The sequence below is a fragment of the Chaetura pelagica genome, unplaced genomic scaffold, assembly GCF_000747805.2.
Source record: "Chaetura pelagica isolate M959 unplaced genomic scaffold, ChaPel_1.0 scaffold90, whole genome shotgun sequence".
Lineage (NCBI taxonomy): Eukaryota > Metazoa > Chordata > Aves > Apodiformes > Apodidae > Chaetura > Chaetura pelagica.
In genome coordinates, this window is record NW_009953496.1 from 11,682,950 (window position 1) to 11,701,759 (window position 18,810).

Genomic DNA, 18,810 nt, shown 5'->3' on the forward strand with positions numbered 1-18,810 from the left:
TAAGAAGCTCAAGTATATAAACTTTGCTTACTTCAAGCATAGAAAGCACAGAAAACATTCTGATTTATTACACTTCTTACTATGAAAATTGTGAATAAAAAGAAATTATGCAAAATATTATATTTATTGCAATTAACATATACATTATTTATATCTTTACTCTCCTATCTGAATTGATTTTTAAATGCTTACTCCATTTATATATCATGAATCAAAATTAAAATGTTGAAACAAACCCCTTCCTTTCACGCTTGTTACATCACAAAATTATATGTAAAATTACCAAACAGCAGTGGATTGTGGATTCAAAATATATGATTTATATCTATTGTATTATTTAAATCAGCTAGTTAATGATGCATGTATACTTAATTTCTTTATCCATAAACCAGAAGTGAGTAGTTTAATACTAGCCAGAAGAGAACTGCTTGCTCTCTCCTATATCCTTGCAAATAGCATCCTCTCTCTCCTCAAAACTGCATAAGGAAGGTTTGATAGCTGTTCCCACATCTTAATCACATCACATTTATATGAGATATCTACAATCAGCAGGTCTGTTCTATCCAAACTTTAGTTTTCTTTCCTTGCAGATGATCAATGATGGACCAGGTCGGCACATTCGACTGTTAAAAATGAACTGAGGCATGTCAACATGAAAGAGAGTATTTTCCTCATGCTCATCTTTTCACCATAGATACTTTAATAATTTGTAGGAAATAGTTGCAGTACTTGAGTGGTTGCTGCAAAGACAGTTTGGATCCGAAGTCCAGTCACAGGACAGGAAATTTTTGCATGTGACTGCCTGACAAATGATGAGTAAGGTCTTGTTCTAGATAGCCCACGTCAGCCTTGCTGGGTTACAAGTGGACCTATGCACCACTAAACAGATAAAACTGTCTTCTGCCTGAAGTTTCCTGACACCAACTTCCCTTCCTCAAAAACGTCAAAATCTCTGTATCTAGGTTTCTGCATTGAGACTACAAGCATCTTATGCAAAATGGACTGTATTTTTTCGGAGTGGTGCTGCCTACTACAACTGCTACTTAAAAGTGTTTTATTACACCTCGTGATTCAAATACAAAAGCCAAAGAACAGTGCATCAGAGAGTTATTTATTTCTAAGTAACAGATACAGGAAAAAAATTAAAAAGAGCCTAAATAGGAGTGAAATTGCTCTTTAAAATCAGTTTTTCAAATCCAGACTCCTTGATGTCTAGAATACCCTGGATAGTGGAACTATTATGTTAACCTACAGGCTACTAGAAGCAGTGGGAATTAGTGCATTAAAACTTGAGATAAACTGCTTAAATACAATTGAGGCTGGTGGTGTCTTCTTTTTCGCTCTAACAACGGGATACATAGGAAAATCTAAGGGTTAAAAACATAATACTGATAGTATCTGGATCAATTTAAGAGGAAAAGCTTACAGATGCTGTTTCTACAATCACCCTTCTGTGATCAGCCTGTTTCTGGATAAAATGAACTATTAAAGTTTGGGTTTTAAAATGTCAATACCCTTGCACTATACTACTTTATTATAATTATTTGCTAAAAACATTGATCTTTCAAATCAATGCTGTATCAGCATTATGAAGTACATTGCCTACCTATATCATGATAGAATGGTGTTATCCCTTATCACTACCTTCAAAATGCAAACAATTACATCATAATTACTCAGGTTCATATGGGAGGAAAAAGAAAAAAAAAAAATCCAAAGTTCACCAAACCAGAATCTATTACTTTATAATGACTGGTAAACATGGCAAAAATCAAAAGTATTTTATAAATCAAGCACCTTACCTTTTCGTCCAGGGTATACATGAGGGTAATATTCATAATAAAGATCAGGCTGGTCTAAATTTCCAAATGGTTCAAATTCCATTTCTGCATTTTGGAATAGATTTAGTTTTATCAGCAGTGCTAGTCTCACAAACCACAGCTAAAATGTAATAAATACATAAAAAAGGGAGAAGACAAGGTCTGTCATTAGCCTCATTCACAAGCCACATCCAGAACCAATTAACTTTCTCAATTTTATCAAAAAAACTTAAGTACAGAGTTTCTATGTTACTTACTGATAAGAATCAGGATTTGTATTTACAAGCTCTTTCACAGAATACTTTTCATAAAATCATTAAAACAGAGGACTGATGCTTTAACTGTTTTCAAATGTACTGAGAATTTGAAGATGGAGTTTAAAAACTACGCTCCTTCAAAATTACAGGATCGCTCTTCAAATTGAGCCAGCATCTAAGAATTACCGACCTAATGTGTCATACTTTTTCCACTTTTATGCAGTTCTCAAAATCTGTTATGATTATGATGAAATTCCATGATTTTTATAGATACTAGGGTCAGAACCATGCGTTGTCATCTAGTGACATTTTGTTCAGTAAAACACTTGTAATGTTTCATGGTCCTTTCATAATTTAGGTCCTTATTTTCTTATAATCATGAAACATACTTCTAACATTTAAATCTTACTACAAAATTCACAATCTAGATAGTATCCCTGAAGTTTAGCACAGTGAATCTTCCAAGATAGCAAAATATATTTCTTTTTACTAGTGTGATTACCTTTAAAAACATACAACCAAGACAGTATTTTACTTTAAAAAAATATGTATTTTGTTTTAAATTAAGACCCATTTTATTTGAGCAAACAGAAAGCACGATTTGGTGCAATGCCTTAGTAAGGTCAGGTTTTAGGTAACAATTAAGAAGTTTGATTATGTTAAAAAAAATGCCACTGTGAATACTGTTGGAAAAAAGTGACAAGGGTGTATCTCCAAACATACCTGTAAAGAATCTGTTGTATGGTTAGTAGGTAGTCCACTTTTTTTATAGCCTTGACCATGTGCAGTTAGAAGCCACCCACACAAGTCAACTGCTGCCTTCCAGTTTTTACTGCTCTGGGAAGAAGAAAACAGTAAGTAGCAAAATCATAAAGTTCCTAAAATGCACAACTGCTTATTTTGCCTGAAGCAGCTACATGTATCCATTAGTAACAAGGACAAAGTTAGGAGAGCTGGCTGGTGAGAAGGAGAATGTAATTTGTCAAATCTGCATGCCTAATTAGGCAAAAAGTGAAATCAAGCATTAGTATTATCCGGTCACCGAAACAAAAGAATATACAACACCATGTGGGATTCTAACTAAAAGCTCTATCAAGTATGCTAATATACTTGAACATACTATAATATTCACAATTCTGTTTTCTTTTCAAAAGGAGAAAAAAATCGCCAGCCATATTGTAATAATCACATCCAAGTTACTCTACTATTACAAAGTTTTTAACACCTATTTCTACCTCACTGACTTCAGTATTCCAGATTACAAACCCTAGAACAATTCATTAAATTAGAAGACTTTCCAAGCATTGCCAGAGCACACAATTCCTATCAATTAAGGAGGACAAGAAACAATACAATACATAATATGATAAATGCAGAACAACAAAAAATGAGTCACCTATAAAACTTAAAACATCTGAATTTCAAAATATTCAATTTTTTTCATAAAACACATTAGACAAGTCAAACTGTCCTGTCACATTGTTCTCCTATTAATGTTTTTGCCTTGTAAATGCTAATGTAGACATGTAAATACCTAGTACTACCAAAAACTTAAAACACAGACTAATGCTTCACAGCTTTTAAGCTATTATACTTTCCCATCATACAGAGTGTTTTCCATGTGTCAAGCAGGTCACTAGAAAACACGTACATCTCATTCCTGAGAGCAATATTTTTTCAAATAATTTCTTACATACATATAAAACATACTGATAAATATAACAGAAAACTGGCATGTTGTCCAATGAAATGTATAGGTGTTTGAGAAGTTCAGGTACTCACTTTGAACTGTTTTTTTATTGAACCTCTCCACTGTTTAGAGTTTAGAAAACACAACAATACAGCAAACAGTTGCATAGAAAAACTTGCAGTAACAGCTGAAGAGTTTTTGCAGTCTCTGGTTTCCATCTTGCAGCCACCAGTTCAAAGGGACACTACAGAGATCACCATGTACTGGCCACCTTATCTCTCTCCTCTGCATTGCCAAATCCCAGATAAAAATTTGAGTTCTACTGAAAATGCAGAAGTGAGCTGCCAGCAAGACCCCAAAGCAGCATAGCAGCTTCTGAGACATCAACGCTCTTATGGAAGAACAGGAATTCATAATGCATTTATAATATCCTTCAACTTACATCTGTATCAACTTAGAAAAGCCGAAAGACACTAACATGTATTACCTGAAATTTATTCCTTTTCTGCAGAGACACATTATTTTCGTATTATCCATAGAACAGAAGCACACAGATTCTAAAACCACTCAGCTTTTCTTCCCAAATATGAGTTAGGATTCAAAACCAACAATGGAACATTTATAACAAACTTAGGTGCTACAATTTTAAAAATTCTATTTCAGGTATGGGGAAAAATACTTTATCTTTATAGAACAAGATAAAGACAAAGATAGCCAAGAGAAACAAGTCTGATGACCATTGTAAATACAGTCTGTGCTGGAAGGAAACAATATTCATCGTAATTTCAAAATTAAGAGCTGCCAGCTGGTCATAGAGCATAATTCTCTGTGGAAGCTTACTGGAAGACTGCTGGAAGTATAACTCAATTTGAAATTAGCAGGGCACATCATTGTCTCTGGAAAATTGTACCAGACTTACAGTTGCCAGAGGTGCCAGTCCACCGGAAAACTTTACTGCTATTTCAAACAACCCTCAAAACCTTGCGGGTCAGTCACATTCCCTGTGGTCTATAACCACACAGTCCTTACAACCTAGGTCCCTTGCCCCTGAAAGTAATGGGGATAAATTTTGTTTCTAAGTCGTAAGTAGATGTTCAAAGCAAATATGGATCCTACAGCTTCAGGTATAGCATGAAAAAATATTGAAGAATATTGACAAAGAATAAAATAATTATTCTGTGATAACCAGGACGTGGTCCTTCAGCAGCAATTCTGTGAAAACATTGTTTTCTCCTTAAGAAAATACCGTCAACCAAATGTATCACCAAACAGTTCACTAACGCAGTAATAGCGTGGCAGAAGAGAACTTCTCTCCACACAAGACATCAGCAAATATTTTTCAGAAAAACTATGGGGCTGTTGTTCTTTTAAGGAAAGTGACCAACTTGTATGACTCCTGTGCTTTTTACACATTATTAGTCCAGATGTTTAACTTGTGAAGGGACTTCTGAGATCCATATAACACAACTAAAAACTAAAAAAAACCAAAACATTTCAGTACTGACTGATACACACACACTAACGCTACGACAGGCAGATTAGTCACCAAATAGACAGTGCAACTGCATTAGTCCTTGCAAAACTCTGTTCTTTCCAAAATCACAAACAGGTCCTGGAGATGGAAAAACTGTATAGTACAACAGGTTTAAAACAAAAAGTATTACTATTTTTCTTTAAGAAAGACAGAACCAGATTAATAAATCTTTATCTTTCCATTTAACTTCTTAGGCTGTCTGAGATTTGAATACAATGACTCCAGGCTTAAATCAAAAAAGTAGACACTAGTGACAGGATTTTGTCAGGCTATTATCCTATAGAGGCACGAATAAAAAGTTTTAAGTAGCTTGAGGTGATAGATGTATGTTTTACCAAGCCCACCTTTCTTTGTTTTCCTTTTTTGGCTCTTCAGTGAGACCTTACCTTGCACACACATGACATACCTTTTTTGGAACAAATACAGTATGTTTACTATTTTATTGCTTCTTTTGATCACATCTCCAAGCTAATACGGTACTGTATCTTCAGCTTTAAGAGATAAAGGTGATCAACTCTCAACTCCTCATTTTACTGACTTAACATTCCACCATGTTCAGCCCGAATATGATTACCATTATCCCCTTTTTTAAAACCAATGAAAGGAAACAGCCTAAAAAACATCAGGAATGGAGTCAATAACATGAGTTACAAATTCTGATAAATCCACATCTAAAGATCTGGTAATGCTTCTAGTCCATTTGGTAAAAATTAAAATTCACTGAGATATTCTGTATATGCCAATGCTTTCAAGAATCCTACAAAGGATGAAAGAACAGGATGTAGGGTAGAAAAGAATATCAGCAACTAAAACTAAAAGGTTAATTCAAATACAAGAATAACAATGAAGATGTTGTATTTTTTAGATTCGGAAATGAAGAAAACTTCAAGATGAGTAAAATTACCCAATACAAGCCAAAATTGTGGTCTGGAAAAATATTTTTCACATTTCTTTCCTTTCTAATGAAAAGTCTTAAGAACATAGGGTTTTCACTATATCTGAAAGACTATGTTTTTATTCTATTATGAAGATATTCACTGATTTGGACTGAAAAAAATATTACCAAATAGCTAAACAACACTGCCTCCCATATGTAACTGTTCTCTGGAAGTTTCCTTGTGCAAGTCAATTTTGCTTGGTCCTGTTGAAGAAGATACTAGACACATGACTGAAGAAGCATTCATATTTCTCCTTTGTATACATTACTGTACATTGTTTTCTGAATGAAAGCAGTGAAGCTCAGGTGATGCAACAAATGCAGCTAACACACAGACAGTATTATTCTGTCAAGCAGACTCATGAAGACTGGATGTCTACAGAAAATGTGTTCAATGAAAAGGGAACTCACCTGATAAATGAAGACAACTTATAACATTACTCAGTCTCTCAGGAAAACAATTTTGACTCAGAGGTAAGCCACGGAAATCTTAACTAACTAAACTGATGCCTTTTAGTATAGAAATGCAACCTTTCCCACAAGCCCCCAGTTACTATTTGTGCTACTTGTGTGTCTTCTCTCAAATCAGCTAAAAAATGTTGGAAGGAACACACCCCCTCATCTTTTAAAGGATAATTTCTAGCTTATTAAAGTGAGTATGTATGAGTATATATGCCATACCACTGTCTCAATTTTTTTTTATATTTGGAAAATATATGTACAAGCACAACATTAATCATGTGCAAAAGTAACAGTATATGATTATTTTTTTTTAATAGACTCAAAGGGAGTCATTAACTCTACAGGCAACACCATTAAAATGATTAAAATGTCCTCCTCCACTAGCTACGACATTTTTCTCTTCTGTAAATTACATTGGTAGAACACTTTAACATCACTTAAGAAAATGTAGTTAGTAACCCTTTCCTGGTCTAGCAGCTTGAAGAGGTGATTGTATACTGGGAGCAAACACTGTGTATTTATAGTGGCAAGACACAGTAATTATTTTTTTTTTTTCTGTATGATAACTATCAAAGACATAATCTACTTATGGCTGTAAACACATTACAACGCAAAATATCAGAAAGATCTTTAGTATGAAATACAGTGCTTTTTGTTCAAATGAGGGGAAATAATATAAAATATGGAGTAACAGAACTAACATCACTGCAGCTTGTATGTGTAATATTCATGTGCTGCTGTGAAACAAAGAAACGCCGTGAGAACAACCTCTTTCTTACATTTATTTTCTCTAGAGGTAAATGCAATTGACCAGAGATATTCCATTCTGTATATCTACATAAGCTCAGAGGAAGGTCAGAGATCACAGAAGACAACTTCCTTCCTTCTTCTTCTTCCCTTCTCTTCCGTCCATGGCCGGCGTCCGGGGAGGACTTCGTTCATCCATCACCGTCAACCCTTAGGCTCGAGCTCTCCTGACCCTCATCACTCTGTGCTTTCTCCAGCAGCAGCTCTGGGATTTCTCGGGACTCTTCCCAGCTCAGGGGAGTGCTGTGGGAGTTGCTGGGGGTGGGGGGAGGTGAGAGGCTCTTGCACATACCTGAACATATCTGTATTTAATTGTATATATTTTCTTATATCATTCATTAGTGTTCAATTAAAGATGTGTAGTTTAGTCCAGCCAAATCTCTCTCTTTTTCTCTCTCTCCTTCCCTACCTGGGTGAGAGGGAGAGGGGATCGAGAGCATTGTTGTCGGACCTGAGTCAAACAGTGACACTACACCAAATAAAAAAAAACTTTTCAGATACTGAAAACTCAGTGTTTTGTTGAAAAATGTAAACACTTAACCTCTACATATGTGCAACTCCGTAAGTTATCACCTCAACAATAAGCACACAGATTTATAAAAATTACTTCGCTGAACAACTCCAGCACTTCTACATCTCTTAAAAGCCTCAAAGTTGTAAAACTAGTTCAACTGCACAACCTCTGCACCATTACCTTACCAGTAAAGCAGTTCCAATTCACTGTTACCCATTCCATAGCAGATACTTACATTGTGAAAGGACAGTACTTCAATAAACCAACTATCCAGCTTTGAGTTACTGGTACAAATCTTACTAAAATAAAAAAGAGACCAAATCCATACTGAACAAACAATGTTGTTAGCCAAATTTAACAATCTGAGTTCAGTTCCTGGTGAACAACTATTTGCCCTAAAAATGATGCTGCTGTTAATGGTCTCATCAGAAAAGGTGTGCCTTTGGTAGCTCAGCTTACTACCTTCTTGATACTATTTGTTTTCTAACAATGAATTGTACTTGTGGAACCCTCAGAATATTTACACTATGGTCCCCCAAAAGGACTTCCATCTCCAACACTCTGCTGCAAGCACTACTTTCATCTTGCAGAATTGTTATTCCATGTATACAAGTAAATGTTTTTTACTGTAACCTTTATAAGGAAGGTGAGAAGTCACCACCCAAGGATACTCTTTCGTGATCCTGGTGAACAGAGCTGATATCTACATTTGTAGATGTATTCTAGGAAGTTTTGTCAATGTCTGTAAGGATCACATCACTAAAAAGGGATCAGATGATTTACAATATCAGAATAATAGAAAAGGTAAAACACAATCATTAATATGGAAAGTTGTTGAAGAATGGCTTGAGCAGCAAGGCCATGGGTCCTTGCAATCTCCCTGAGAGTTTAACACAAGTAGCAACTGTACAAGCAATCTCTTTGTTAGCCTAACACAAGTATAAGCAGTCTCTTTGTTAGCTTAACAAAGGTAGGCATTGGGCCTTGTATATAAGAATGTAACAAGGAAACTAACACAAGGACAAGATAGAGAAGTAGAATAATAGAGAATAAGGAAGAACCCTGAGAACTCTATGTGTATGTTACCACATAGAAGGTGGAGCATGTAAATAGAGCTATCCAATGATATCATGACTATCCAATGAAATCATGACAAGTATTTTGGAAAAGGGTATAAATATAACACTGTGTATTCAATAAATTGAAGAAGAAGCTTGCTTTATCAATCACATTGATTCTGGACTGCTTTCTTCCCTCACCACCGTTGCAGAAAGTAAGCTAACTTATATTGTGAGGCACAAGTGGTGTTTCCTGGGGCTCAGTACTGGGGCCAGTTCTATTTATTACTGATCCAGGTGACAGTATCAAGTGCACTCTCATTAAGCTTCAGATGTCATCAAGTTAGGCAACAGCGTTCATCTGCTTTAGAGCGGGAAGGCTCTGCAGAGGGATCTGGACAGAGTGGATTGACAGGCCGAGGCCAACTCAGTATGAGATTCAACGAGGCGAACCGTTGGGTTCTGCACTTGGGCTGCAACGACCCCATGTGATGCTACAGGCTTGGGGAAGACTAGCTGGAAAGCTGTGCAGAGGAAAAGGACCCAGAGGTAGTGGTCAAGAGCCAGATGAATATGAGCAAGTAGTGTGCCCAGATGACCAATAAAGGCCAACAGAATCCTGGCTTGTATCAGAGACAATGTAGCCAGCAGGACTAGAGAAGTGATTATCCCCCTGCGAGGCCACACCTTGAATACTGTGTTCAGTGTTGGGCCCCCATCTACAAGAAGGGCACTGAGGTGCTGGAGCAAGTCCAGGGAAAGGCAATGAAGCTGGTGAAGGGCCTGGAGCACAAGTGTTCTGAGAAATAGCTGAGGGAACTGGGGTTGTTCAGCCTTTAAAAAAGGAGGCTCAGGTGAGATGTTATAGCTTAGTGCAGTCCTGGCAGTGCTAGCTTAATGGTTGGACTTGATAATCTTCAAGGTCTTTTCCAACCAATTGGAAGAGATTCTGAGAAGAGCTTCTAGTATGATTATGAAGTCATCCACGATGAGATGACTACAGAACAGCAATTTTCCCCTTTAAGAAGAAAATCTGAGAAGTGAAAATGTCACTGCTGTCTACCCATACAAAGTAGCAAAGGAGAAGAAGCAAATACTGAGAAGAAAAAAAATACTTAAAGAGCAACATGAGATCAAAACACTTAAATGGTTGTAAACAACTTCATCTTTGATTAGAAAAAAAGATTTTGAGAGAGAATTGATTAGAATTCCTTTAATTAACCACCAATGGAACTAAGCTGTGAAATAGCCTTTGAAGGTAGTAGCAATGTATCTGTATTTCTCAAAACAGCCAAATAAGATAACAGAAACAATTGTATGGTAGAACAGAGAAGCTCCAGAGTTGCAGCTGAAGACCTGTGGTATGAAGATTTGGGATACTGTGAGCCATTTAGCATGTTTTTCCCATCCACACAGGATTAAAACAGTAACCAGATACAAATGAAGTATTTCCCTCTGGAGCTAAAAATCCTGGAATACAGCATCTAGTTCAGGAGTCCCGAACATAAGAAAGACCTGGAGCTCCTGGAGAGAGTCCAGAGAAGGGACACAAAGATGATCAGAGGGCTGGAGTACCTCTACTGTGAACACAGGAAGAGAGAGTTGGAGTTGTTCAGCCTGAAGAAGTGAAGACTCTGGAAAGACATCACAGATAATTTCAGATAATTTCCATTATCTGAAAGGAGCATACAGAAAAGCTGCAAAAGGACTTTTTACAAGGGCTTGTAGTGAGAGGACAAGGGGTGATGGTTTAAAACTGGAAGAGGGGAAACTAGGTTAGACATTTGGCAGAAATTCTTCAGTGTGATGGTGGTAGGACACTGGAACAGGTCACCCTGGGGAAGTTGTGGAAGTCCCCTCCCTGGAAGCATTCAAGGGCAAATTATAGTGGGAGGTGTTCCTACTCATGCAGGAAGGTTAGAACTAGATGAGGTTTAAGGTCCCTTCCAACTCAAATTGTCCTATAATTCTATGATTAAGTCCAACCATAAACACATCACTGCCAAATCCGCTACAAAATCATGTCCCTAAGCATCACATCTACACGTGTTTCAGACACCTTTTTTTCCTTCAGTAAGCTTTCTTTTAACTAGTAGCAAAGTGTTCCAGATATGACTGATAACTGTGGAATGTTTTTCTAACTGCTGGGTCTTCAAGGTCACACCTTTACTCTGCCAGCTCAGACGTTACAGGGAGATCTATAACCCCCACGTCGGGTGCCAACAAACTGTTGTCACCGTTTGACTTAGATCAACAGCTTTCGTGGGAGCGGGAGGGGATAGAGAGCATTGTTGTCAATCTGAGTCAAACGGTAACAGAAACAAAGTGCAGAAAAAGGCTTTTCGTACTTAAGACACTGATGGGGACAACATTTCTCCATAAGATCTTTTTTCCCTTCCAAACTCTCAAGTTAAATTCTTAGTTTTTGTAACATGAAAAAAAAGTATCTTTTGGAGGCTTACATGTATTGTAACACAATTAAATTAACATATGTCAAATACTAAATACAGACTGTCCTAAGACTTACAATTTGTCACTGCTTTTCCTCACTAATTTTTAATCCATTTTTTTCAGAAATCAAATAAACTTAAAACATTTTGACATTTCAGTAAATTAAGGCTCAGTCATGCAACAGCAAAGAGTTTCATACAGGAAGACAAAGGACAAGGCCAGCTTCACAAGGCTTCTATATGCAGCTATTTCCACGTCCAAAATCTTTACATTACAGGAAGGATTTTAACTTAAGAGAAAATTAAGCTTTCATTTGCAAGTAATTTAGTTTACTTTTCTTGCACTTAAACAACAAATGAAAGCAGCTGAAATTATCACGTCAGCTTCACTTACCATTTACAATTGGTATGTCTTACCTTTTGTAAAACCCTAGGGTGAAAACATAAGTAATACATATGTAGATAAACAAAAAAGTGATTAAAATCTGTTTTGCAATCACAGCTGATAAAATTCACAGTAACTTAACATTATCTTTTTTCTTGCTTTTGCATATAAAAATGCTTAATACATCATTTAAAACAAAGTATTTAAACCTCACTGTAATTCCCACTAAAAACCACTGTACTTTGGCAATATAATGAATAGAATGATATGATATGTTGATTTTTTTTCCTGGTTGCTTCTCACACTCAGTAGCTCCTGCTTATCTTAAGGGAAGCACAGTATTTAATATCTATGTATTGAATTATGAAGATTGTTACTTACAATTAGCTGTTTCAAGCCTACAAATGACTGTTCTACTGAGTTGGCATTTAAAACTTGTCTCTTCACTGCAGCTTGCTCCCCCAAGAAGCGAAGCATTAAGTCTTTTACTGCATCTCCCTTGGTGTTCATGGAACAGGAAAAGAAGAAACATAACAAGACATTTTTAAAGATTGTTTTGGCAAAATAAAACATTGAATTCAAGCTAAGCAACACAGTTCTTTCCCCTTCTGAAATGTTTATTTTCCCATATATATAGATATGAATATTAATGCATACACATTTACAGTATTTTAATAAAACTTCTAGATGTACTCCACATTATTTGCTATATTCTTTTTTTCAATGTTTAGGTTTCAGTTAGCATTGAAACATTCAGGTTTATTTGCTTCTTGTATTATTATCCTTCAAAGACCTTACAAAATATTTTCAAAGATCTTACAAAACACACTAAGTTTAATGGGTTTTCGTAATGGATATGTATGTTGAAAGGTGCAATCTACTGACTGAAGATAAGGCTAGATGATCTATGCATGATCAACTAGCCACAGAAAATAAACTTTGAGAGATCATAAAACCAAAGAAATAACAATCCTTCAACAAGTATTCTTAATTTCAAAATAATTAAATGCAGGAGTCAAACAGAGAAATAGGGTTAACTGAGCTCAGAAAATTGAAGACTAGTTGAGACAGAGGCACTTGAATCAAATTTCTTAAGTTTGACAAGATTAATTCTACATTTTATGACATGGAGCAGCTAAGAGGAAGACTGTCCAAATCTATTTCAAGCTTTGCTAGTAATAAAACTAATAACTAATACGGCATCCACTGTTCTTCAATTTCCCCTTCTAATCTTTGGTCAACTATTGATTTCTATGCCTTACCATCTGTTGGCTGACAACCTTGTGGTTCTGTGTGCCAGCGATTTTCAACAGGTAATCAAGAATTCAAGCTCAAAGTCAAGCAGCTACTGAAAAACTGTGGACCACACCTTGGCAGATGTCGAAAACCGTACTACTATTGCATGCACACTCTTCAGGTACCAGATTTGCAAAGACAGAGTGTAGGACAGGGCGCAGGGGAAGGTGTCCTTGACTTGCTGGGACTGTACACATTATCATTAACAAGAGAATTAAATCTCCTATTTTTGTTTTTAAACAGAAAGCACTTTATAGCACATTCAGCCAGAGTTAAGATATGTTCACAGAAAGAGAGTAATTAGCAGGATCACTTTATACTGGTCTTTCCCAACTTAAGCCAGAACTTTGTGGTTCACCTTTGCCAAAAGACATATTTGCCTACCATTTTTAAACAGCCACTGACAGACATACCTCTCATGACATTTAGTCTCATTTTTCAGCCTATTTTCCTGAAAAAAAGCACATTCAAGGGCAATGAATTCTACAATGCAATTCTACAATTCTGACCATGCAAAAACGTAGTAACGCAAAGAAATATTTGTCAAAAATCCCTCTAAAGGAACACAAAAATGTTCACTTGAAGAACCAAGGTAAGAAACTGTTAGCAGAGAGAGCAGGAAGAAAGCTACAAAGCCTTTTGCCTAAAAAAAAAAGAAGAGTGAGCTGCATAAAATACAGTAAAATACAGCTATGATGAAGATAATTGATATTAAATGTTTGCACTCTCACCATGGATAGTGATGGGAAATATGTTTCTTTTTCGCGACATGAAAATGTTTACCTCTAATGCTGTTTCCTATTCTATGAATAAAGAAGATTTCTGTCTTTCAGACAGAGAAGTCTAAAGGATTAAGAAAAAACAGTGTGTGCAAAATTACATAAATACTGAAGAATTTTTAATACCACTCAACCTTACAAGAAAGGATATAATGACAGCAGAAAGTAACTGGAGAAAGACATAATGGAAAGGACATAAAAAAGAAGTACTTCAGGTTGCTCCCACACTCAGACATTACAGATACACTTTCTGAGTAAGCAGGAAAAGAAAATTTTAAGTTCTTCAATACACATCATACAAAATTTTGGTCCTTCCCTGAAGTACACTTACAGTTCACTGGAAATGCACTTTTCAGCTAACTTCTTTGTCAGCTGCATGCAGCCTGGGCTTAACATCTTGCACTAACATTTAACATTAGCAAACTACTCATACCAAAGCTTTAATGACCATTGTTGGAAGATGATTTAACATTGAAAACATGCTTCCCACAATGCTTCGGTTGACATTTCAAGTACTCTACAATTACAGTTTCAGTTAAATACACCATTTGCAGAACAATGTGGAACAACCACACCAAAATAGGGGATGTCAGGTCAGTCAAGCCACACACTCAGGCCACTGAAAAGCAGTTATCTGGAAGGGGGGGGAATCATGCAAGCATATAGCACTTCAAAACTTGTCCCTAAATGGTGCACATGCCCAGATTCAGGGACCCATCAGCAGAAAACAGCCTTTAATCCTTGACAGGACAGTGGAATGAGAAAGAGAACTACTGCAAAAAAGGCAACCTGCAATGAGGCCTTCATCCTTTTGGCCTGAGGAATGGATCATTCCTTCTGCCCACCCCATTAGCTCTCAGGAGAGAAGTAGTACACACTCCTGAATTACTCATAGAGGTCTAAGGCATTTTTTGGGCAGAAGGGTGATACATCATAAGATATTCGTTAGTAAACTCAATAGAAATACAGCCTAATAAAAGTTTACTAAAATAATGAATTTGCTATACTAAGGGTTGCTTTTAAAACAATGTGCTTTGTGAAACTATCAGTCAACTATGCCAAGCATCCTCTAGGTTGCGATAACATCAAGTCTTCTAAGAACCTGTGGCACCTACAAGACAACCCACCTGGGCAATCTACCAGCGGGAGACTGGAGACAGGACCAGGACGAGAGACAAGACAAAGACTACAAAGGACTAGAATCAACAAAGACCCCCACAGGAGACCCTTGAGCATGCATAATTACAAAGACAGCTAATTCCAGGAAATAAAATGACTATGTAAAAGAATTCTGGGAACTTGGCGTATATTAGTTAGGGTGTTTCACTAACTGGTTGGAGCACTCATGGTGGAGAATCCCCAGTGCTGCCCAGCGTTGCAATAAAGAATGCCTGCTCAATAATAGCTTGTTTGTTGTTATTGGGTCTTTTATCTCGGAATCCTTACCCAGCCTCACCTAGCCTGCCTCCCGCTTTGGTGAGGAGTGTTAGAAAGCAAGGGGGTTTGGAAGCTCCGAAATTTTTGTTTCACTGGCCACACTTCTTTTGGTGCAACCAAGGATGCAATTGGCCCTCAGGGCTGTGAGTGCACACTGGTGGCTCAAGTTGAGCTTCTTGTCTATCGCCACTCCCAAATCCTTTTCCTCAGGACTGCTCTCTAGCCATTCTGCGTCCAGCCTGTATTTGTGCCTGGGGCTGTGCTGACCCAGGTGCAGGACCTTGCACTTGGCCCTGTTGAACTTCATGAGGTTGGCATTGTCCCACCTCTCCAGCCTGTCAAAGTCCCTCTGGATGGCAACCTTTACCTCTTGGGTGTCAAGTACTCCACACAGCTTGGTATCACCAGCAAACTTGCTGAGGATACACTCAATCCCACTGTCCAAATCTCCTTACCTGATCCCTACCTGCTCAGACACCTCTCTGTAATCCTCCCAGGGTACATGCCTTACCTTCTACCCCCTGTATGATTCCTTTTTAAGTTTGAGCTTTTCTAAGAGCTGCTTGCTTATCCCCACCAGCTTCCTGGAGTTTTTACCTGACTTTCTCTCAGTTGGGAACATCACTTTTGGGCTTGGAGAAGGTGATCCTTAATATCAGCCAGCCTTCCTCAGCACCTCTTCACACCACAATGTTAACTCATGATACTCTCTTCAGCAGATCCCTGAAGAGGCTGAAATCTGCCCTCCTGAAGTCAAGGGTAGTAAGCTGTGAGCATTCCTTGCTGTCCTAAGGATCTTGAACTCTACCATTTCATGGCTGCTAAAACCAAGGCTGCCTTTGAGCCTAGCATCGCTCACCAGCCCTTCCCTGTTGGCAAGAACCAGGTCCAGCACAGCATCTGTCCTTGTTTGTTCCTCAATTATTTGGAAAAGGAAGATGTCATCAACACACTCTGGGAACCTCCTGGATTGTTCGTGCTTTGCAAAGTTGTCCCTCTAACAGCTATCAGGGTGGCTGCAGTCCCCCATGAGTACCATGGGTTGTGAACATGAAGCTGTTCTTATTGTAGTGTTGTTGTCTGCCCTGCCTGTCCTTCCTAAAGAGTTTATAACCCTCCATTTGGACGCTCCACTCATAGGAGCCATCCCACCAGGTCTCTGTGATGAAGAAGATCACAGCTCTGTAGGCACACACACATCTCTAACTCCTGTTTATTCCCCATCATCTCTCTAGACAACAGTTCTATTATCCAGAGACATAGACAATAAATAATAGGATTATCTTATTTCAAGAAAAAAAATCCATTGCAATCATTAGTCTTGGCTGAGCAGAAAGGATAAAACTGCTTCATGAGAGATATCACGTGAAATTTCTGAAACTCTGAAAAAAATGCTTTATGCTTTCCCACTAGCTGAGAAGAGCATTATTCTTACTAGCTAGGAGGACCAGAAACTAATGGAACTGCTTAAAATACAACCAGCTTTGGATTCTATGGCAACTGTCAACACTGGTTTTCAACCTACCCAACAAATTTCACTATGAACAAGTTAGATATGGTTTTAGCCCTTTTCTGTATGTGTAGGCAGCAACAGTAAATTTGGATTTAATCAGGATTTAATCAAGAATTGAAGCAATAAACACAAATGACCATTAGCAACAATATGAAGTACTATTATATACAGATTTTGATTACTAGACAGCTCTTATAAAGATTTTCTAAAATACAATCATACTCTAGTATGATCATAGACTAAGATATAATAGTAGACTCTTACCTGGATATTATCAAATTTTAATCCGGGCATGGTGAGATTCTCTTTATCTATGAATACAGTGCTGTAATGTTGTGTGGCAACTGAAATGAGAACATTTCTGGTTTCCTCACTAGGAAGCCAAGCGTCATTTCTTCTATCCAGTTCACTCATATTTAAGGCTGTGGCAAATGGGTCATCGCTTCCATCAAAAACAGCTTGGATTTGTGAGAATGGCTTGGGAGACTGAGTTACTTCTAGAGATGATGGAGGACCATCTGCTTCAGATCTCCCATTTTGCACAGAGAAAGCAGCATTAGATGTAGCACAAGAACTGTCTCCACCTTTAGAAAGAGAGGACATTTGTTCTGGAACTGAGGAGCTTGCATTTGGATTACTAACGGAAATAAAACTGGATGTGGTAAATGAATCAAAAAAATCTGAAGCTAAAGTATTAGTGTTTACAGTATCACCAAAGAACTTGCTTAGACTAGGGCTTGGTTGAACCACCTGTGGATTGGACTTTGCTGGAGTCTCAATTATACTACTAAAACTGGGGGATTTTACCATTTGAGGCTCAAAACCGTCAGGTAGGAACAACTGTGGCTGGGTATTAACATTGTTTGCTTGGCTGAAGATGGTACACACAGGAATAGGCTCAGCCTCAGAAGATGGTTTGCTAGTACTGGGTGATGGTATGTGTTCCTTAGGTGTGCTTTCAGCAATATCATTTGGTTTTGTTTCAACAGGAACATTATTTTCCAACCTTGGCTCCTCCTTCACATCTTCCTGAATGGATTCCTCCTTTAAAGATGCCTGATCATCTGTTCCAATCTCAGAAATATCTTTGGGTGTTTCTTCATGTTCAGTTTCACTCTCATTACTCAAAAACTCTTCTTTATTCACTTCTGCTTGTGTTTTTTTACTATCTTTAGCTTCCATTTGTTCTACCATCTCCTGGAGACAACCAAGTTCACCTGTGTCATCTTCACTGTTGTTTGGAGAATCTGAAATGATGACACTCTCCATCATTTGTTCATTAAGTTTATCTACAAAATTACTTGAATCTTCTGATATGGTTTCGTTCCCTTCAGACTCAAATTCATCTCCACCCAGATCAATGGTTTCCTCATGAAGGAGAACTTCTTCCTGAGTTTTCTGCTGAACTATGTCTCCACTGTCATCTTCACCCAAGATGCTCTTCGTATCGTTAGCGTTACTTTCATTGTTCTCCATGGTAGCTGAAGAGGGAAAAATCCCCACCAAGACAAGTATTAGTTTTATTACTCAGGTGGCATCCCAAAACTCCTGCCATGCAAACACCGAAATTCTTGCTTTCAAAAGAGCTCTTTCACTATCTGACATATTCCATTCAACGTCAACCCGAGAATAAATGAATTCTGGAAAAGGTTTTTCTCTTTACCCTTTTTGCAATCAGCAAAAACGTTGGGACTGAAGACCAAACGCCTCCTATTAAATACAGACGAAACGATACTCGCTCTTCTGCCCGCAGGGACCAGCCCGGTCCCCAGGGAAAGGCGGGCTCAGGGATGTCAGGGCTGCGCAGGCTGCCCGGCCGGGTGCGGGCCGCGCCGCAGGATCGCCGGGCGGCACCGCGCAGGCAGCGGGGC

General features: G+C 37.8%; 1 protein-coding gene across 1 annotated transcript in view; it reads right to left on the minus strand.

The window, feature by feature from the left end:
• Positions 1–18,415, minus strand: part of TRAPPC12 (trafficking protein particle complex 12) — a 54,320-nt gene extending 35,905 nt beyond the window's left edge. Inside the window, exons 1-4 of the mRNA XM_009999166.1 lie at positions 17,204–18,415; positions 12,296–12,412; positions 2,801–2,914; positions 1,803–1,941 (exon numbers count right to left, since the gene is read on the minus strand). Of these exons, the coding sequence (XP_009997468.1) occupies positions 1,803–1,941; positions 2,801–2,914; positions 12,296–12,412; positions 17,204–18,415 (1,582 nt within the window). The remainder of the gene's footprint in view (positions 1–1,802; positions 1,942–2,800; positions 2,915–12,295; positions 12,413–17,203) is intronic.
• Between the last annotated feature and the right edge of the window lie 395 nt (positions 18,416–18,810).